Raw genomic sequence first — 21,895 nt, 5'->3', positions numbered from 1 at the left:
CAATAAACAATACTTTGATTGGTGAAGATATTACCAATAAACTGTTGGCATTCAGAATGTGACAGTAATATTGAAATCATTAATTCACAGAAGTTGAGATCTCGAAGGCAATTTTGAGGCAGCCTCCACAAAGGTGGTAAAACTAAAACAGAACATGAGTAGTAACTACACACTACAGAGCAAAGGAACAAGTTTTAAAAGTTAACTTGCATGTATTACAGCACGATAAGTTACAATCTTGGCGTGGAAGAACGTTTCTGGTAAAGCAGAAATCCTAGAATCCAGAGATATAGCACCCCACTCTGCCCTCTAAGTATATAGAATGCTACATTTCCATATGATACAGTCTGCTAAATTCAAAATGGCTCAAACATGGTACAGGAAAAAACCACACCCATGCTGAAACCCCAGTAGAGTGATTGGCCTAGTTTTCCTTTCATGCTCTTTGATCATTGACATGATTTGGAACTTCTGCTTGGCTGTCCAGGGGCATATATTGTGCCATGATTGCTCTGATTTCGGAATCCATGTATTGCTGCAAAAACACAAAATAACACCATTAAATTTGTATCCTATAAAACTGAATAAATCATCATTGTGTCTTGATTTGAGCCAATTTTTTAGTTATATGCGTTTGGAGTGTTGGGCAACTCAGCACACTCTAATGCAGAATTCCAGCTTTATGCATCCAATAACAACACCAAAGTGAAAGAAAGCAGCAGAGCTTACCCTTATTCTATACTTGTACACAAGGAATGCCCCACCAGCAATCATAACTACGCCAAGTAGAATCAGCCAAAATGCAGCCCAAGTAGATCTTCCCTGACTTCCAGTTTTACCTGTAGGTAATCCAGTAGAGGGTATGAAACAGGCCTTATAACAAGCATATGCAAGTGAAAGATCGAGTAAAATGTCTTGAGTATTTAACTCACTTATGCAGGTATCGTGGTCCCTCATATACAGAAGATCTCCACTACAACTGCAGTCATAGCTGCCCCATGTATTCTTGCAGCTACAATCAGGGCACTGACAAGCCTTCTTCTCTTTGCATTCGTCAATATCTGTAAAGATGAAACATTTCAGGTATTCATTTTTCTCCAGTTGTATGGAAAACACTCACTAGGTATCGGCAGTTTCCCCTATTAAACAAACTCTGAGGACAATACATCTCATCAAGAAAAGATGGAGGAAGATAATTTTGACCAAGGTAGGAATGCACATAAATTTCTCTACGTATTTATAGAAAACATAAGAGTATTCGAGACATGTTTGGATGAACTTCTCCATAAGCTCCTTCTAAGAAATAAAAACAAGAAGGAAAGTTCAAATTGGCTTTTCTTCATAAACTAAAATTAACTTATGTATAAACTAATACGTAGAAGTTATCCCGCATAATTTTCCTATTATTTTAAACTTATGTAAGCTAATATTAGCTTAGAGAAGATAATTTCAAATTTTTCTTTTATTTTTCATGAGCTTATGGAGAAACTTCTTCAAACAGGCCATACAAACCGAATTCGGGATTCTATTTTGGATATGTTATGTATATAGTATTTACATGCTGTCCATAAAACCCAAAAAGGTTTCGGGAAAAATATTAAGAGAAAAAATAATACAAGTATCTCTCACCTTCACAATTTTTGACACCATCACCTTTAAACCCTGTGGGACACTGGCATTTGACCCCTCCGTTATCCTGTTCCAATAACAATTCATGAAATATGGGTATAAAATCCAATAGATCTTCAACCATTAAAACAACATTTATTGGAGAATAAATAAGTTCAGTGGAGTTGGGTCCAGAAATTTAATATTTACTAACCAAACAAGCAGAAAATGCATGTCCATTCCGGGACTCATGCCAACAGCCTCCATTGTTTATCTTGCAACGCCCAAGTCCTCTTGCTGCAAACGCAGAAGACACTAGTTATAATTAAAATGCTCAATAGGAATAAAAGAAAAGCAAATTTCCCACAACAACAAAAGGATCATCGCATCCTGCTCCACACAGCATACAAGTGAAGGAAATAAACATGGAATGCCAAACAGAACCCTCCTGAAAGTAAATTATGCAGACAGAAAAGTGAAGTTTAAAGCCTTTAACCTTCGCAAGTAGTATAACCATCTCCCTTGAATTGGACACCATCCACCAGGGGGCATTCACATACTCTCCCACGGAATGTATCCTGATCAGATACAAACATTCGTAAGAAAATAAAAAACTATAACCCGACTTTGCTCTTTCTTCAGTAAGTTATTTTCACAGATAAATTACCTTGCATGCAGTGATGTTAGCTGCTTTATCCTGCCAACAACCACCATTGTTTGCCAAGCACTCATTTGTCTCCATATCTGCCCCAAAAAGGTATACCAGTTGGAAAGAATCAAGTCTGCACCTAAACAAGTCTACAAAGTACATTTATGTGAACCAAAGAAAATAAAAAATTGTACCAGTGCTCAGGCAAACAGCTGGTTCAGTAGTTTCCTCAAAGCCAGAACATACAGCCTTTAGAACAGCCCCTTTCTCCAATTTTCCTGGAAAGATTCTGTTTAGCATTCGGAATCCAGATCACAAACTATCACAGTAGCATACAGTACAAACCTCGATATTGTCGATTATTGACCACAAGAGTAGGCAAGATCGTAACATCACCTCGTGATCCCTTTCCAATCTAAAAAAACTAGTTCTGTTAGATATCTATATATTACTGCATTGATATAATGAATTAATAGCAATTACAAAGGAAAGTACTTGGGCATCTTGCTCTTCTTTCAAGACAGGATTATCAGTATCAGCATCTGGATCTCCCATGCATTTCCCAATCTTTTCAATATTAAGACCTGCATGTATTGAATAAATATTATTGTAAACTCATGATCAACAAATGTAAGAAAAAATAACACGCCATGATGATTCATTTACCCAGTGATTTAATTACAGCATCTGCACATTCCTTATTGTATTTTTTCTCCTTCATGGGGCATCTAATTTGAAAATCAGTGACATAGTCCCACCAGACCCAAGGCTTTCCACTTTCATTTGCCACCTTGAAAACACATAGCTGTCTTAAATTTTCAATAACCACATCTTTCCCGTCATAACCTGTGCTGAAGTCCTGCTCAGGGTCTGGAGCGCAATATCTTCCATGATTTATGCATTGAGACTTGCACTGTTTGCTCAATGTGAAAGCATGAGGACAGTACCAAGTTATATAATGGGGTGTAAACAGAGTGTAACCACCTTTCTCGAGTATCTGCGCAGCACCCTTGAAATCCTTCACAAATTCCATCAACATATCACACTTAACTCCACACTCATCATTGCTGTTGCTCCACAACTCATACTCCACACGATCATCTGGGTGAGGGACAGACTCTCTCCAATCAAGATTTACATTGACCATGTCCCCACCACTTATGGCATCCTTTAGTTTTTCACCAAAACTTTTTCCAACAAGAGCAGACGGTATAGTTATGTTCGCCACATATTTAGCAGATGAACCATCCTCTTCAGGCGTGTCCATAGTTATTAAGGGCTCCTCAACATCATCTGCAACAAGAACAGCAGAAGCTCCAGCCTTCTGGGCATTCCAAACCTTCAATGCAAAGAAGCAACCTGCAAAGGACACAAAGAACACTCCTACTCATGAGATGACTAACATTTTAGTTCTAGGTCACACAAACCAAACCAAACCAAGCATGCAAATTTCTAACTTTTTGCTGCTATAAAACAAAAGCTCAAGACATAAATGATAAATATCATTATCCAACTTTCAAGTAAACAAATTGGGGCAACCGGGGCCCTCTTTTTACCCTTAAAATAGAACTTCATCCAAGTATAATTAGAAATTGTTTGTGAAGAAGACAATGAATGAAGTGGGAAAGAAAAAAAGCAAAAAAAAGAAAGAAACTTACTTCCACGATCGAGCAGAACAAAGGTGGGAAGAGCACCGGGGGTTGATTTGAAGGAAATTCCAGAGTCTTCAAACTCTTTGCAACCTTTCTTGTTATCCTTTGGGTAAACGACGTTCCCCGCCATGCTACCACCGTATTGAGGGATGCCGAAGTTCCCGATGGCACTGTCGTGAGTGCCTCTTATTTTCTCCGGCGACGTCACTCTCAGGCTGTTCTTCTCCACCACGAATCGACCCATTATTGACACAGGCAACACTAGCCCCACAAACAAACTCACCAACCATCTCCAAATCTTCATCTTTTCTTCTTCTTTTTCCTCTTTTCAACACCAACCACTCTCTCAAACAACCTTATTTGTTGCAACTGCTGCTTCTAGTACTGTGTTCTTTCACAACAACAAAATCATTGATCATCTCTATCATCAGCTGTGTTGTGTTTTGTGTTGCCTATTTTTCCACTCTTCGTCTCAATGCTTTCTCAACTCATAATCAATCTCTCTCTCTCTCACCCTTTCTATTTCACTGTTCTTGTCATAACTAAAAATATACCGAACCCATGTTTTTTTCGTGTTATGCAAAAATTAATATAAATATTCATAAATTTATAAAATTTTACCACAAGGAAGACTAAATTTCTCTCTAGTTCATAATTCAAATCAGAATATATGATCCACAATAAAGCAACTGATTATTTGAAAATTAATAATATTAATAAAGGTATTTTTCTTTTCTGTTGAATCAAAAGATATTCCTAAAGTAGTAGCCAAGCATAAAATTATGCCAAAATCAAACACTGAAACAAAGGTAATTGCATATATATTTTCATTGGATAAACTATTTATATATTCCTCAACAAATAATAACATTAAATGTTTATTGATGGAAAACTTTCTAACGAATATTTCATAAATTATTTATCTCTAAAAAGAGAATCAGATGTAATTGTTTAAGTAATAATGCCCAAAAGTTTAGTAACCACTCCCACTCTATTACTCATACATGATGATAACAAATCTTCAACTAAGATTATAGATTTTGTCTCTCCTTAAATGTTTATATTACTGATATAATAAGAAGGAAGGGAAATATAAGACAATAGCAGTTAAGGTTGTTCTTACAATATCATGCATTAAAAAATTATAAGGATAAATTATTCAAAATGTATATTTTATTTAATCGACTTTTAAAAAATATTATTAAATATTCTCTAATCAATTAATAGGATGAAACGTGATGCTGTTAACTTTTGAATTATAAAATATTGAACTTTTTTTTCCAGAAAATTTATTTGGGGGTAAAAGTGAAATATGAGAAAAGTTATATACATGCAATACTACTATAGTAGTTAGCCTAATGACTTTCTGGGTTTAATTTGATATAGTGTTATATTCTGAATTATTAGTGTACCAAATAGGAGATTGACACGTGCACGCAATGACTCACTCCCACCAATCGTAGCCAGACACGTGTTTTTGTCGGTCATCTTCTGCAATATTTTCTGCTCGCTATATCCATTTATTATTTTATAAATAATATATATATATATATATATATATATATAATCACGTGGTTCTAACTAAAAAAATGTATTCGAATGAGTAGCAGAAGTGGTCCCAACTGCTGACATTTATTAACAGATATTTTTATGGGTATCAGAAAAAGCAAACAGATATACAGGGAATTGCTTCCTGCATTCTCTAATTTTCAAATTGCACCCACACAGCTATCAAAAAGACTCTTTTATCCTTTTTAAATTATTTATTCTATAAATTTTTCCAAAAACAAATTTTTCAGAAAAAATAAATAAAAAAAGAATAATTTTTTAGAACATATATAATATCTTCCGAAATATATTTTTTGAAATGAGCTTTTTACAACACATTTTTGTGTGTTCTGCGGTGATGGGCGAAGTACGAGAGAAATGGACGGGGTAATTTGGTCATTTAGTGGGTGCAGGTTTAAAAATAGGGGTGAAGGAAGTAATTCTCAGCATACCATTCATGGGGCGGAAACAATTTACCGATCAAATAAAATCATCCAAAGTCAAGAACTTGAATGATGTCGAACAAAATACTCGATCCACTATTAAAAAACAATCCAAGTCAATAATAATTTGGATGATGTCAACTTCATTGTCAGTCCAATCAAATAAGAAGCATCCCATGTCAAGAACTTGGATGGTGTCCAACACAATGTTGAGTTCACTCAAATAAAATCATCCCAAATAAAAAATTTGGATGGTGTCAAGCCCAATGCTCAATCCACTCAAATAAAATCATCTCAAGTTTAGAACTTGAATGATGTCGATTCCAATGTTCAATCCACTAAAACAAAACCACTTCAAGTTAAGAACTTGAATGATGCTGAACTCAATGCTCAGTCCAATCAAAATTATCACCAAGTTATACTTTACGATGATTGCCTTTTCTCCAAGGTATGTTGGAGCAAGAGTAATATATTATAAAGTTAATGAGTTTGAAAGATAAAATAAAATGCATTAAGTATAAAAGTCAGTTTAGGAAACATAGAAGTATAAAGTTAAGTTTAAAAAATAAAAAGTAGAATGCTGACTTTATTAAAATAAGTCTTCATTAAGACTTGAGAGAGTTGTGTAGTGTCATAGGTGGAATTCGATTAATAAATTTCTAAGACTTGGACATGAGATTGGAGGATTGTGTGGAGTGATAGATCGGATCCAATTAGTTAAAAGCTTATATTGATAAGATAAAAACCAATTTAAAAAATATCTTAATAAAAAATAAACATTAAATATATCAATTCTATTATTTTCTTTCTCATATCAAAATAGTTTAAATATCTTGAATGGATACTAAAAACAAGTTCACATAGAGATGAAAAATAACACAAAATATAAAAGAGATGCGTAAAATTGGAAAAACAATAACATAAACTCAACTAGAAATCCATGGATTACTGGCTCAAAGTGAATGCATACTTTTAGTTAAGATCTATAATTGAAGAATATAACAAAAACTACTATGACTTTTGATAATTCTGCTAAGATGCAGGGTGTTGTATTCTGAGTCAGCATTTGACTGAGCATGTGATTGAGTGTAGAATTGAATGAAAATAGGGTGAGCCACAGGGAGAAGTCAGAATGTGATATCCATTGGTGATGGTTGTGAGAGTGATTCTGTGTGGAGACATAGAATGATGACAGTGTCACACATGTGGGGGCCATCTTGACCATTTCCTTTGACACAAATGTTTCAACTGCTCCCAACCTGCTCCATATAATATTCACATGTAACTCAAATACCAACCAAAACCATCTCTTAAAGAGACATGGAAGTAGCAGCAAAGCCTACAGCACTCACTGTCATCATCCTCATCCTCCTAAACCATGCTTCCCAACTCCATTCCAGAAACCTCTCAACTTCTCCTTCACCTGCACCAGTTCATCTCTCATTTCCCATCAAACTTCTCTCTCTTTTCATTTCTTATTTTTCACCACTGTGTTCTTCTAAGTTTGAATGTCCTCTTTCAGGAAAGTGTTGCCCCAGCAACATACAAGAGGAGCTTGAACCCACATGAAGGAAGGAAAGGAAATCCTAGGTTAGGTTCATTTCCTGCTACATGTCAAACAAAGTGCAACCATTGCAAGCCCTGTGTGCCAGTTGAGGTGACAATCAAAACCATGGCAGAGGAAGAGAATAAGTACTATCCCATAGCGTGGAAGTGTATGTGCCAGAGCAACATTTTTTCACCTTAGGCAACACTTTCATTTTATTTTTTCATTTTTATGCCTGTGGCTAGCTAGTTACTTCACTTCTCATTATGTTACCAAAGTTATCGTATACCTAAACTAGTTTTCTTTCAAGAAACACATTTCAAGCTATCTTAATGAAAAGGGTTTCTATTACATCAAAACCAACATTTGAAAAAAACTGAGATGAAAGGAAATTGTATTGGAGTAAGAAATTGTTCCATCGACTAGAAATTAAAATATTTTATAAAATATAAGCGAATGTAAATCTTATTTTATAAAGTTGAATTAAATTTAAATTTATTTTTTAATATGGTATTAGACTTAATTTTAAACTCTATTTTAATAAAAGTTTATTAATTATCAGGCCACCAATTTTTTATTTATGAAATTTCAATTTATAAAGTCAGGTAGTAAATTAGTGTCATAATATGATACTAAAAGTTTGCACCTAACAAAGTAAATATTAGATAAAACTATAATCTTCTTATTTCAAATTAGATCTACATTGTTGGACTATTACGGAAATAAAGGAAAGAGAGTGCATGTTGTGGATTCATGATAATCATTTGTTATAGTCAAGTAATTCCTTTGAGTTATAATTCTTTTATCTGGAGATTAAGGTTTACATATTTTATTTCTTTAATATTTTATTACCTTAATTTAAAAATTATTTGCTTTAAGATTTATTATATTCTTTTTTAGATTTATTCTATAAGATGTATATATTTTGTGATAAAATATTTATATATTCATATAAGATTAATATATTACATTTATTTTATTATTTGTAATTATTTTGGTCGTCAAAATCCTACGTATTATTATCCATTTTATAAATAATTTTTATTTTTTCCTAATTTTAAATATAATCATTTAAAAATTATTGTTTCAAGTATAAATTCAAATAGAAAATTTACGATAAAGTATAATATAAATATAATTTTATTCTAAAATATTTCTTTTATCAACATTAGTACCAATAATTTTTTTTTTTTCTAAAAGAAATTTTAAATAAATTGCACACTAAGTATAAATTGAAATAAAGTTAATTTCTTTAAAAAAAACAACTTTAATTTTTATAAATCTAAATAGAAAACATAAATTAATAAAATCAAATTCTAAAAACTTATTTATTACTAATAAGTTTGCTTTGATGATTTGATTATAAAACGCATTAAAATAGAAGTCACCACTAATTGATATAAATACGTTAGGGTTAAAATCAAAATTACATATTAAAAAGGTAAAACTTAAGAAGTTAACATCCCATGTAAACTATATAAATACAGATATTTCAATATAACAAAATCGGTTTACCCAAAAAAAAAGTCCTAGTTTTCTTCCATATATCTCCTTTTTGTGAATTTTTTATGGACGTACCTCCTTAGCAGAGTGCAAACAACATATGAAAATACTTTTGTAATTTTTTTTGAAAATTTTCAACGTAATATGGACCAAGAAAAAAAATCAGAAAGTAGGGCGAAATTTCACAAATTTTTCTAAAGGACAGCCTTGGGTTTTCACAAAATTTCAGAAAAATTGACCCGAAATAATTTTTTCCTGAAATTCCACATAAGAATCTGGACTGAATTTGGGACAAAACGCGATAAATTTCACATCAAACGGATGAGTATTCACCTAGGAAAAAAATCAAACAGTTTTACACAAAAACGAACCTTCCTTTCAACCCTGGCAGTGATGAATAAATTTTTTATTGAAAATCTTGTGGGACGAATTTGGGGCTCAAATCTCACCCAAAACTCAATAGACACAATGACCAATGTCGGGTAAAATTTTCAGACCAAAAGACCCAAGGAATAGGGCGTACTCAGACCTAGACCGAGAGTGAACAAAACCTCTTTTCCGAAAACAACATGTCCTACTTTTCTTCCCTATAACTAATTTTTGTGATTTTTTTGGACGTGCCTCTTTAGAAGGGTGCAAACAACATATGAAAATATTTATTCAAATTTTCAACGCAATATGGACCCAGGAAAAAAATTGCAAAAACTAGGGCGAAATTTCACAAATTTTTCAAGAGGTAGCCTTGGTTTTTCACAAAATTTCAGAAAAATTGACCTGAAATAATTTTTTCCTGAAATTCCACATAAGAATCTAGATTGAAGTTGGGACAAAACGAGATAAATTTCACGTCAAACGGATGAGTATTTACCTAGGAAAAAAATCAAACAGTTTCACACAAAAACGAACATTCCATTCAACCCTCATAGTGATGAATAAAAAATTTATTGAAAATTTTGTGGGACGAATCTGGGGCTCAAATCTCACCCAAAACTCAGTAGACACAATGAAGAATGTTTGGTAAAATTTTCAGACCAGAAGACCCCAGAAATAGAGAGTAGTCGGACCCAGACCGAGAGTGAACAAAACATGTTTTCCGAAAACAATATGTCCTAGTTTTCTTCCCTATAACTCATTTTTGTGATTTTTTTTGGACGTGCCTCCTTAAAAGGGTGCAAATAACACATGAAAGTACTTTTGTAAATTTTCAACGCAATATGGACCTAGAAAAAAATTGCACAAAGTAGGGCGAAATTTCACAAATTTTTCTAGAGGGATAGCCTTGGTTTTTCACAAAATTTCAGAAAAATTGACCCGAAATAATTTTTTCCTGAAATTCCACGTAAGAATCTGGACTGAATTTGGGACAAAACGCGATAAATTTCATGTCAAACGGATGAGTATTCACCTAGGAAAAAAATCAAACAGTTTCACACAAAAACGAACATTCCTTTCAACACTCGCAGTGATGAATAAAAAATTTATTGAAAATCTTGTGGGACGAATCTGGGGATCAAATCTCACCCAAAACACAATAGACACAATGACGAATGTCTGGTAAAATTTTCAGACCAGAAGACCCAAGGAATAGGGCGTAGTCAGACACAGACCGAGAGTGAACAAAACCTGTTTTCTGAAAACAATATGTCCTAATTTTCTTCACTATAACTCATTTTTGTGATTTTTTTTGGATGTGCCTCCTTAGAAGGGTGCAAACAACATATGAAAGTACTTTTGTAAATTTTAAACGGAATATGGACCTAGAAAAAAATTGTAGAAAGTAGGGCGAAATTTCACACATTTTTCTAGAGGATAGGATTTTTCACAAAATTTCAGAAAAATTGACCCGAAATAATTTTTTCATGAAATTCCACAAAAGAATCTAGACTGAATTTGGGACAAAACGCGATATATTTCACGTCAAACGGATGAGTATTTACCTAGGAAAAAAAATTAAACAGTTTTACACAAAAACGAACATTCCATTCAACCCTGATAGTGATGAATAAAAAATTTATTGAAAATTTTGTGAGACGAATCTGGGGCTCAAATCTCACCCAAAACTCCATAGACACAATGACGAATGTCTGGAAAAATTTTCAGACAAGAAGACCCCAGGAATTGGGCGTAGTCAGACCCAGACCAAGAGTGAACAAAACCTGTTTTCCGAAAACAATGTCCTAGTTTTCTTCCCTATAACTCATTTTTGTGATTTTTTTTGGATGTGCCTCCTTAGAAGGGTGGAAACAACATATAAAAGCACTGTTGTAAATTTTACACGCAATATGGACCTAGAAAAAAATTGCAGAAAGTAGGGCGAAATGACAAAACGCGATAAATGTCACGTCAAACGGATGAGTATTCACTTAGGAAAAAAATCAAACAGTTTCACACAAAAACGAATCTTCCTTTCAACCCTAGAAGTGATGAATAAAAAATTTATTGAAAATCGTGTGGGACGAATCTGGGGATCAAATCTCACCCAAAACACAATAGACACGATGACGAATGTCTGGTAAAATTTTCAGACCAGAAGACCCAAGGAATAGGGCGTAGTCAGACCCAGACCGAGAGTGAACAAAACCTGTTTTCCGAAAACAATATGTCCTAGTTTTCTTCCCTATAACTCATTTTTGTGATTTTTTTTGGATGTGCCTCCTTAGAAGGGTGCAAACAACATATGAAAGTACTTTTGTAAATTTTAAACACAATATGGACCTAGAAAAAAATTGCAGAAAGTAGGGCGAAATTTCACAAATTTTTCTAGAGATAGACTTGGTTTTTTACAAAATTTCAGAAAAAGTGACCCGAAATAATTTTTTCCTGAAATTCCACATAAGAATTTGGACTAAATTTGGGACAAAACGCCATATATTTCAAGTCAAACGGATGAGTATTTACCTAGAAAAACAATCAAACAGTTTCACACAAAAACGAACCTTCCTTTCAACCCTGGCAGTGATGAATAAAAAATTTATTGAAAATCTTATGGGACGAATCTTGGGCTCAAATCTCACCAAAAACTCAATAGACACAATAACGAATGTCTGGTAAAATTTTCAGACCAAAAGACCCAAGGAATAGGGCGTAGTCAGATCTAGACCGAGAGTGAACAAAACCTGTTTTCCGAAAACAATATGTCCTTGTTTTCTTCCCTATAACTCATTTTTGTGATTTTTTTTGGACGTGCCTCCTTAGAAGGGTGCAAACAACATATGAAAGTACTTTTGTAAATTTTAAACACAATATGGACCTAGAAAAAAATTGCAGAAAGTAGGGCGAAATTTCACAAATTTTTCTAGAGATAGACTTGGTTTTTTACAAAATTTCAGAAAAAGTGACCCGAAATAATTTTTTCCTGAAATTCCACATAAGAATTTGGACTAAATTTGGGACAAAACGCCATATATTTCAAGTCAAACGGATGAGTATTTACCTAGAAAAACAATCAAACAGTTTCACACAAAAACGAACCTTCCTTTCAACCCTGGCAGTGATGAATAAAAAATTTATTGAAAATCTTATGGGACGAATCTTGGGCTCAAATCTCACCAAAAACTCAATAGACACAATAACGAATGTCTGGTAAAATTTTCAGACCAAAAGACCCAAGGAATAGGGCGTAGTCAGATCTAGACCGAGAGTGAACAAAACCTGTTTTCCGAAAACAATATGTCCTTGTTTTCTTCCCTATAACTCATTTTTGTGATTTTTTTTGGACGTGCCTCCTTAGAAGGGTGCAAACAACATATGAAAGTACTTTTGTAAATTTTAAACACAATATGGACCTAGAAAAAAATTGCAGAAAGTAGGGCGAAATTTCACAAATTTTTCTAGAGGATAGCCTTGGTTTTTCACAAAATTTCAGAAAAATTGACCTGAAATAATTTTTTCCTGAAATTCCACATAAGAATCTGGACTGAATTTTGGAAAAAACGCGATAAATTTCACGTCAAATGGATGAGTATTCACCTAGGAAAATAATCAAAAAGTTTCACACAAAAACGAACCTTCTTTTCAACCCTGGCATTAATGAATAAAAAATTTATTCAAAATCTTGTGGCACGAATCTAGGGCACAAATCTCACCCTAAACTCAATAGACACAATGACGAATGTCTGGTAAAATTTTCAGACCAGAAGAGCCAAGGAATAGGGCGTAGTCAAACTTAGACCGAGAGTGAACAAAACTTGTTTTCCGAAAACAATATGTCCTAGTTTCCTTCCCTACAACTCATTTTTGTGATATTTTTTGGACGTGCCTCCTTAGAAGGGTGCAAACAACATATGAAAGTACTTTTGTAAATTTTCAACACAATATGGGCCCAAAATTTTTTTTGTAGAAAGTAGGGTGAAATTTCACAAATTTTTCTAGAGATAACCTTGTTTTTTCACAAAATTTCAGAAAAGTTGACCCGAAATAATTTTTTTCTTGAAATTCCACGTAAGAATCTGCACGTAATTTGGGACAAAACGCAATAAATTTCACGTCAAACGGATGAGTATTCACCTAGGAAAAAAATCAAACAGTTTCACACAAAAACAAACCTTTCTTTCAACCCTGACAGTGATGAATACACAATTTATTGAAAATCTTGTGGGACGAATCTGGGGCTCAAATCTCACCCAAAACTCAATAGACACAATGACGAATGTCTGGTAAAATTTTCAGACAAAAGACCCAAGGAATAGGGCGTAGTCAAACCCAGATCGAGAGTGAACAAAACCTGTTTTCCGAAAACAATATGTCCTAGTTTTCTTCCCTATAACTCATTTTCGTGATTTTTTTTGGACGTGCCTCCTTAGAAGGGTGCAAACAACATATGAAAGTACTTTTGTAAATTTTCAACGCAATATGGACCCAAAAAAAAATTGCAGAAAGTAGGGCGAAATTTCACAAATTTTTTTAGACGAGATAGCCTTGGTTTTTCACAAAATTTCAGAAAAATTGACCCGAAATAATTTTTTCCTGAAATTCCACGTAAGAATCTGGACTGAATTTGGGACAAAACGCGATAAGTTTCACGTCAAACGGATGAGTATTCACCTAGAAAAAAAATCAAAATGTTTCACACAAAAACGAACATTCCTTTCAACCTTGGCAGTGATGATTAAAAAATTTATTGAAAATCTTGTTCGACAAATCTCGGGCTCAAATCTCACCCAAAACTCAATAGACACAATGATGAATGTCTGGTAAAATTTTCAGACCAAAAGACCCAAGAAATAGGGCGTAGTCAGACCCAGACCGAGAGTGAACAAAACCTGTTTTCCGAAAACAATATGTCCTAGTTTTCTTCCCTATAACTCATTTTTCTGATGCTTTTTGGACGTGCCTCCTTAGAAGGGTGCAAACAACATATGAAATTACTTTTTTAAATTTTCAACGCAATATGGACCCAGAAAAGAAATTGCAGAAAGTATGGCGAAATTTCACAAATTTTTCTAGAGGATAGCCTTGGTTTTTCACAAAACTTCAGAAAAATTGACCCGAAATAATTTTTTCCTGAAATTCCATGTATGAATTTGGATTGAATTTGGGACAAAACGCGAAAAATCTCAAGTCAAACGGATGAGTATTCATCTAGGAAAAAATTAAACAGTTTCACACAAAAACGAACATTTCTTTCAACCCTGGCAGTGATGAATAAAAAATTTATTGAAAATCTTGTGGGACGAATCTAGGGCTCAAATCTCACCCAAAATTAATTAAATTTTTAATAAAAAATTTCATTTTATTAAAAAACAAACCTTCCTTTCAACTCTTGCAGTTATAAAAAATTTATTAAAAATCTTGTGTAACGTATCTAGGACTCAAATCTCATTCAAATTTCAATACATACAATTACGAATGTTTGGTAAAATTTTCAGATCAAAAGACCCAAAGAATAGGACGTAGTAAGATCCAGGCTTAGAAGTGTTTTCCTTAATATAAATCAAAATTATTCATTGTAAATACCCTAAATATAACATGCTTGTACTTCTTCTCATTTCACATTTCTAAAAAATAAAAACAAATTAACATGTTCAAATGATCTTAATTATTTTATACATATCTCATAATTCTACATACCTTATAAACTTGAGTATCTTTAATTTTAATTAAATTTTTAATAAAAAATTTCATTTATTAAGTGTTATTATATTTATTATAAACACTATTATCTCATATTGTCATGAACAAAATGAGATGAAGGTTCTGTTATCATCTTGTTAATCAACTCGTTTTTTTTTTCTAATTTTTAATCAATTCAATTCTTGAAAGAAAAAACAAATTGACTCATAACTACGACAAAATTCCACATTAATAATGTTTACTTTATCTCATTAACCATAAAATCAAACTAAAAAATATATTTAGATATTTTTTTTAGAAAATTAATGAAACAGAAATGTTAATTTATGATATAGTTAAAATATAATTAAGTAAACAAGATATATACAAAATCTTGAGTTTTAGTACCTAAGAATTAAAATAAAGGGTTTGTTTAATAGTAAAATATCTGTTGAGGATTGAATAAAAGAAAAGGGAGGAGAGTGAAGATTGAGAGGGAGGAGAATGGGAATCCGATCGGTGTTTGACGGCGGCGAGCTGAGAAGGGAATTCGAGAAAAGGGGAATCGACGGAAAATTCGTCGGAATAATATGGAAGCATGTAATTGGGAATAATGCGAAGGGAGAAAGGGAAGAATGGAATTGGGAGAAGCAAGTGCCGTCGTTACCTTCTTCAGCATACGCTGTCCTTCGTTCCAACTTCGGAGGAACAAACCCTCTCTCTTCTTCTCTTCACTCTGTTTTCCACTCTTCCGACAACCTCACCTCCAAGCTTCTCATCAAGCTCAAGGTCCTCATCAATTCTTTCAAGCATTTTTTCAAACAATTGCAACTCATTCTGAATCGATTTAAATTTTTGTTTTGCAGAATGGAGCATTCGTGGAGGCTGTGATAATGAGATATGATACTCGTTTGGGCATATACGCTGGCAAACCGCGTCCCGGTGGGCTACGAGCAACTTTGTGTATTTCATCGCAGGTTAGGTTACGTTGCAAATTTGCAATTCGTTTACATTTCTTCCTCTTTTCTTCTGCTAATGCTTTTCTTTTGTGCAGGTAGGATGCAAAATGGGTTGCAAATTCTGTGCCACTGGATCCATGGGATTCAAAAATAACCTATCCTCTGGGGAAATTGTGGAACAGCTCGTCCATGCTTCTGCTTTTTCACAAATCCGTAATGTTGTCTTCATGGTAATTATTTTAACCTCTATTTCTGCACGAACTGTGGTTTTCTTGTTTGCAAATTAATCTAATGTTTTGTTATAACAGGGAATGGGAGAGCCTCTCAACAACTATTCTGCTGTGGTAGAAGCGGTTCGCATCATGACTGGATTGCCGTTTCAATTGTCCTTGAAAAGGATTACCGTATCAACGGTAAAATATGCATGCACAATGCAATTGCATTATTTTCTTCTTGTTCTTCTGAAATCACTTCCTGTGTAACCTGGTTGGTTTGATTCCAATATTAGGCGGGTCTTGTATTTCATGCCCGAAACTTTACAACTGTAAAACTAACACAATTTACACCTTTTTCTGTGGGTGTTAGTTTCTGTTAAGGGCACTATGTATTGTCTGTTGTGGTGTTAAGTAATCTCTTATACAAAACATTGTTGAATACTGGAAATTTCTGGCTTATGAAGGGTATGTTTGCATCTTTAATAGGTTGGTATCATTCATGCTATCAACAAGCTTCATAATGACCTGCCTGGTTTGAACTTGGCAGTCTCACTGCATGCACCAGCCCAAGACATTCGTTGTCAGATAATGCCTGCTGCTCGTGCTTTCCCTTTGGAAAAACTTATGAATTCACTGCAAGAATATCAAAGGAAAAGGTGATTACTGATCATTCATAGTGGGTATTATCATGTAAACTTTTGTGAACAATTTCAGTGATTTTGGAGGCTTTTAATAGTTTATCCTTGACCACAGTCTGCAGAAAATACTGATTGAATACATAATGCTTGACGGAGTGAATGATGAAGAGCAACATGCCCACCAATTGGGAAAACTATTAGAGACATTTCAAGTGGTAAGCACTCGATATTTCTGAATTTTGAGTAATTACTCTGAAATGCATTTATAGATTTGAAAATTGGTTGTTCCTTTCTCTATTCAAAGTCTCTGACAAACATTTATGCTCTGCCACTATTATTCCCATGCCACCCTTCTGCTCTAAAATGCAGCCACTGATGAATAGTGGTGTTTATTTCTCAGAATAAGAGTTCCTAAACACGATCTTCATTCTCTGCTCCATTACGCAATGTTAAATACTAACCTTTTCCACATGGTCTGAATTATGAAACAGGTAGTGAACTTAATACCTTTCAACCCTATCGGTATCTTGAGTCAATTCAAACCTACCAGTGAGCAGAAGGTCTCAAATTTTCAGAAAATTCTCAGAGGTACATATAACATTCGAACAACAGTTAGGAAGCAGATGGGTCAAGACATAAGTGGTGCTTGTGGGCAATTGGTGGTTAACATACCAGACAAGTCTCTTGCCAGTGCAGAACCCCTAACAGACATAGAAGATCTTGTTATTTGATATCATATAACTTCAATTTAATTTTTGCGCCCAATTCTCAAATGTCTCCTAGTTTGTGTATTTTTTTTAGTTTAGAAATTAGAATTAGAAGTGTAGAACTAGAGGTCATGGTGCACTGGCTGAAGTGCGCCAAGATGATTGATATGAATGTGTGAGAATCTTAGGTTTGACAGAATTGGAGAAGGAGAATTGTTTGAGAATAATATTTCAAAAATTTTTAAGTATTTATTTGGTTTAAATAGTAAATTATAGGGTCACTTTCTAGTACTCACAAGTTTATAAAATTACAATACTTATTTGTTTCTTCCAGTCTTATTCTAAAATTATGTCTTATTATTTTAATGTATTTTATGAGTTTATTCATTTTAAATTAATAAATTATGTGTCGGACATTTTTATTTAAAAAAATTGATTTGTTGAAAGAAAAGGAAAGGAAATGAATTTAAGATTTAATTGTAGTTCTAGTTCCTGTACTAGTTTGAATGTGATTCATTCTCTCCCGTGGTTAAGCTCACTGTAAATTCATTTAACTTTTACACTGTATCATATTTTTGTACACAAGTCTTCCAACATTAGTCAATAATACAAGCTTTTTTCTCCTTATTCTCAAATAATATAAAACACAATGGTTAGAGAAACAATATTTTACAATTAACAATGATTTTTTTTAGTTAGATATTTAAATTTGCGCGCTTTTGGAGTGATTTTCTATACCTGCAATCTAATTTAAAATGCCAATATATAACATTAAATGAAAGTGCAGATGTCCATAACTAGTGATCATGCTGCCATTTGTTCCTAAAATGGCTAATTTGTTCCTAATTGTAAAGGATTTTTACCAGGTCGTATTCAACCCAATCACGAGCTTGACATACTTGACAGGGGTACACATAAATAGACCAAAATACAAATCCTAGACATTGACATACCTTGCAAACTAGAGATTGTCTAAAACAAGCAAAAAGATTGATAGTTTATGAGAATTCGAGCATTTCAATTGCAATTTACTCGAGTGGTAACAAAGCCAAGGTAATTTCACTTTCAAAAGCTGTCTGAGCGAGGATTGAATCCAGTTAGCTTCTAAAAAACTGACAGCTGTTCTGCTTAACATCCCTGGCATGTTGAAGATGGTAATAACTTGATACTGAGACAAACTCAGCAGCTTAGAGCAGCACATGCTTATAAACTACACACCTAAACCGTCTATGGAAATTGTCCCATAATCTACAAGTTGATAGGGATGAATTAAGATCTCAGAAATATTGCCTTCTGTTTGCTATTATGATGCCAAGAGTGCTTCCAGCTTTGCAATCTGGTCATCCTCATTCTGTGGAATAGGATCCTTAGTTACCTCTTGATACAAATCATGCTTCCACTTCTCAGTTTGAATCTTATCCAGACGATAACCTTGTCTTCCATTAAATTGATCTCTTCCCCTATAACTGTCACTGCCCCCATATCTTCTTCCTCTTGATGGAAACCCATCTCTCCTAGCTCCAACCTTGTTAGGTGCTCTGTCATCTGCAAAAGGCTTCTCAGGTCTATCCAAATGGTGTGGATTGCTGCTTCTTTCCTCCTTCTTCCTGTCATTCCTTCCTGAAGGGTGGTCAATCTCGCTTGACTTTACTGCCACTGCTGCAGCCAGATTAGCATCTCCTGATTCCATTGGAATCCTCTTCTCCCTAAATGCAGGTCTTTTCCTTGAGGTAGAAGGTGGATCATCTTTCCTTTCAGAAAAACCATCTCTTCGTTGGAAAGTATTATCATCTGGTTTAGCTTGTGATTTATCATCTCTCTGCTCTCTACGGTGACTTGTCTCTGCCCTTTCATTAAGCTGCTTGCTTGAGTCCTTCCACCATCCACGCTCTAGAATAAAAAAAAAACTAATTAGATTATATTTCGTGAACAAGTAAGTTTTTTATGAGTTATATTTCCACTTCATGCAAAGAAGGCACGGGTGGCTCAAAACTATAAAAACAACTTTTGTAATTCTCAACCACATTTTACAACAAAACGAATACAACACATTATAACTGAAAAAAAAACATTTTTTCTAGCATAAAATGAAAGAAATATTGCACTTGTATGACAATAGTCAATATACAAATCATCCCATCACGACTAATGACTGAAAAGATAACAGAAAATACGAAGACAATACAAATCCAAAATAAATAAAAAATGGAAACTCACCACTTGCTTTCCTTTGACCCGAGCTTTGGCAAACCTGCCCAGTGCTACCTCGTTTCTCCTGCTGTTATAAAACATGCATAGGCAAGCCTTAGATGAACACGAACCCCACTACATCACCCCCAAAAAAATAGATTGCGTACACTGAATAAAAACCAAGCACACAAAATTTAAAATCTCTAGTTGAATGGAGACATTTTCTTTCATATGAGAACACAACCAAGTGACTACAAATATTCCAAGCGCTTACAAATTTGAGACCGTAAGAATCATTTTCAACAACTATTATGCTATAATGGAAATAAATGTTTATATATTCAGCTAAAATAATCACATATACACGCATAAACTATTCATGCAGCTAAACTAACACTACTACAAAATCATTAATTAGAAACCAATTTTAAAAATAAAAAATTGTTAGTTTCTATATTAACTAAAAATATTATTGGTTTTTAAATTAGTTTATGATAAATAGTTTCTAAATTGATATTTAATTAGCTACCTAAGTTTTAGCTACTGATTGTTTAAATTCTAAAGTTGATATCTAAAACATTGATATCTACTTAGATACCAATTTAAAATTCATTTATCAATAATAAAAACTAATTTAAATATCAATAAACTTTTTAGTCTCTAAAATAATATCTAATTTTGTTTAGCAATTAATTATTTTTTATTTTTAAGATCGGTTTCTCTTTAATGATTTTTTTTTAGTGTAACACTCAGAGTAAACATAACCAATTGCATGCAATCCAATGAAAATATAATAACTAAGCACTGAAGTTAATCAAGAAGGGGGATGTTCGGTAGCGGTATGCAATCCTCTTGAAGCTTATGAACGATTATTGATGTACATACTTTTAGCAAGAATTTTGTGTAGTAATTCTAACAGTGTGAAAAACAAATTAAAAGAGGAAGAAAGTAATAATGAAAATAAGGGAGATGTGGGTACTTGAGTGGGATGAGGTGCATGGTGATCATTTGGTTTATTGTGAAGAGAGGCAGATTGTTGCTTAGCCGAAGGAGGATCATTTTCATTCAGCCGCCGATGGTCTCCATTTTGTTCGCTAACGCTGCTTGCCACTCTCTCTTTCTCTTCTTTTCCATATCCATCCCTTCTATATCTCTTCCCGCTGCAACACAATACAATACAATGCATCCATTACAACTCATCATTCCAAACTCAGGTTGCAAATTTAGAATTATTGATTGGCTTAAACGCATAAAAGACCGATAGGCATTACTGCTAAACACCGCACAACGCAGAATATGAGAAATAGACCCAGAAAATTAAGCATTAAAAGTGTGAGGAGGCAGAAAGTGAAAGAGAAAAGTTGAGAAGAAAAGAGAGAGGAACCTGGGTTGAGGATCGAATCTAGAATGGCGTCGCTTGGAATCGGAGTGACGACGAGACATTCTCAGAAGTCTTAGGTTTCTTTCTCCCTTTGTCTCTTTTGGGGATATACCTCTCTCTTTTCATCCACACAATGCACGCACTCTGCTTTTCAATCTATTCTTTTTTTATGAATATTCAATATATTTGAAATTTCAATAAAAAAAACTTTATATAATTTTAAAATAATTAATCTTTCATTAATTAATTTATTTTAATGTTAGTATGTTGTTAACATATAAGTGAAAGTTAACTATAAGATTACATGTATTTAACTTCTCAACGAGGTATTTGTGAAGTTTCGATTTTTTTTGTTCCAAAAAATTCGAAATTGGTATACGATATTTTCATGGATTTTTGTTTGATGTTAAATATGTTTTTGTCTCATAAGAATATTTCTAATATATGTGCTTAAGAGGGTTAATTAATGTTAAACATGATTGCTTAGATTCTTTCGGTGTTGGAGAATATCAGATGGTGTTCCTCATATAAGCATCATAGCTTAAAAAACGAAGTGGACAAAAAGAAAGCTATTGGATCAACAAGGAAGTAGAAACAAAAATAAATAAATAAATAAGAAGCAAAGTTTATATTGAAATCCAAATAAAAAATTAGAGATTGAGACATTAAATAAAAAATTAATTATAGATTTATAAAATTAGATTAAGCAACTATTTTTAACAACTTACTATTAAAGTGAATATCATGAATAGTATTTAGATTTACGTGGCACTTAAGACCAGAAAATTAAACTAACCAATCATTA

The 21,895-nt window shown here is 33.4% G+C and overlaps 3 protein-coding genes and 1 pseudogene across 6 annotated transcripts; 2 read left to right on the top strand and 2 right to left on the bottom strand.

Annotated features, from left to right (window-relative positions):
* Positions 1-192: 192 nt before the first annotated feature.
* LOC137810448 (vacuolar-sorting receptor 1) lies at positions 193-4,836 on the bottom strand. Its single transcript, XM_068611695.1, has 12 exons — positions 3,916-4,836; positions 2,924-3,616; positions 2,753-2,841; positions 2,603-2,672; positions 2,452-2,535; positions 2,276-2,352; positions 2,105-2,186; positions 1,823-1,905; positions 1,630-1,696; positions 933-1,061; positions 730-839; positions 193-535 (listed from the first exon to the last, which is right to left on the bottom strand). The coding sequence occupies exons 1-12, from the start codon at positions 4,211-4,213 to the stop codon at positions 437-439; spliced, it is 1,881 nt and encodes a 626-aa protein (XP_068467796.1). The 5' UTR covers positions 4,214-4,836; the 3' UTR covers positions 193-436.
* Positions 4,837-6,913: 2,077 nt separating this feature from the next.
* Positions 6,914-7,805, top strand: LOC150028957 (uncharacterized; annotated as a pseudogene). Its single transcript, XR_016519026.1, has 3 exons — positions 6,914-6,944; positions 6,993-7,331; positions 7,423-7,805. The product of XR_016519026.1 is annotated as an uncharacterized LOC150028957 (transcript).
* Positions 7,806-15,410: 7,605 nt separating this feature from the next.
* Positions 15,411-17,852, top strand: LOC137810436 (Radical SAM superfamily protein). 2 transcript variants are annotated; one of them, XR_016518392.1, is made up of 7 exons: positions 15,411-15,789; positions 15,867-15,977; positions 16,055-16,189; positions 16,268-16,372; positions 16,722-16,830; positions 16,928-17,027; positions 17,304-17,852. XR_016518392.1 is itself a non-coding variant. In XM_068611682.2 (7 exons), the coding sequence occupies exons 1-7, from the start codon at positions 15,505-15,507 to the stop codon at positions 17,541-17,543; spliced, it is 1,146 nt and encodes a 381-aa protein (XP_068467783.1). In that variant the 5' UTR covers positions 15,411-15,504; the 3' UTR covers positions 17,544-17,852. The 2 variants fall into 2 exon arrangements, 1 of the variants encoding a protein (XP_068467783.1); XM_068611682.2 differs by having other exon boundaries at positions 16,661-16,830.
* A 413-nt stretch (positions 17,853-18,265) lies between these two features.
* Positions 18,266-21,244, bottom strand: LOC137810434 (uncharacterized). 2 transcript variants are annotated; one of them, XM_068611678.2, is made up of 4 exons: positions 21,094-21,244; positions 20,689-20,869; positions 19,737-19,797; positions 18,266-19,409 (listed from the first exon to the last, which is right to left on the bottom strand). In XM_068611678.2, the coding sequence occupies exons 1-4, from the start codon at positions 21,150-21,152 to the stop codon at positions 18,823-18,825; spliced, it is 888 nt and encodes a 295-aa protein (XP_068467779.2). In that variant the 5' UTR covers positions 21,153-21,244; the 3' UTR covers positions 18,266-18,822. The 2 variants fall into 2 exon arrangements, with proteins under 2 accessions (XP_068467779.2, XP_068467780.2); XM_068611679.2 differs by having other exon boundaries at positions 19,737-19,794; positions 21,094-21,243.
* Between the last annotated feature and the right edge of the window lie 651 nt (positions 21,245-21,895).

Source organism: Phaseolus vulgaris, chromosome 2 (assembly GCF_051622355.1).
Source record: "Phaseolus vulgaris cultivar YP4 chromosome 2, ASM5162235v1, whole genome shotgun sequence".
NCBI classification, from domain to species: Eukaryota; Viridiplantae; Streptophyta; class Magnoliopsida; order Fabales; family Fabaceae; genus Phaseolus; species Phaseolus vulgaris.
Note: the sequence above shows the minus strand (reverse complement) of the source record. Positions and strands in the feature narration are given on the sequence as shown.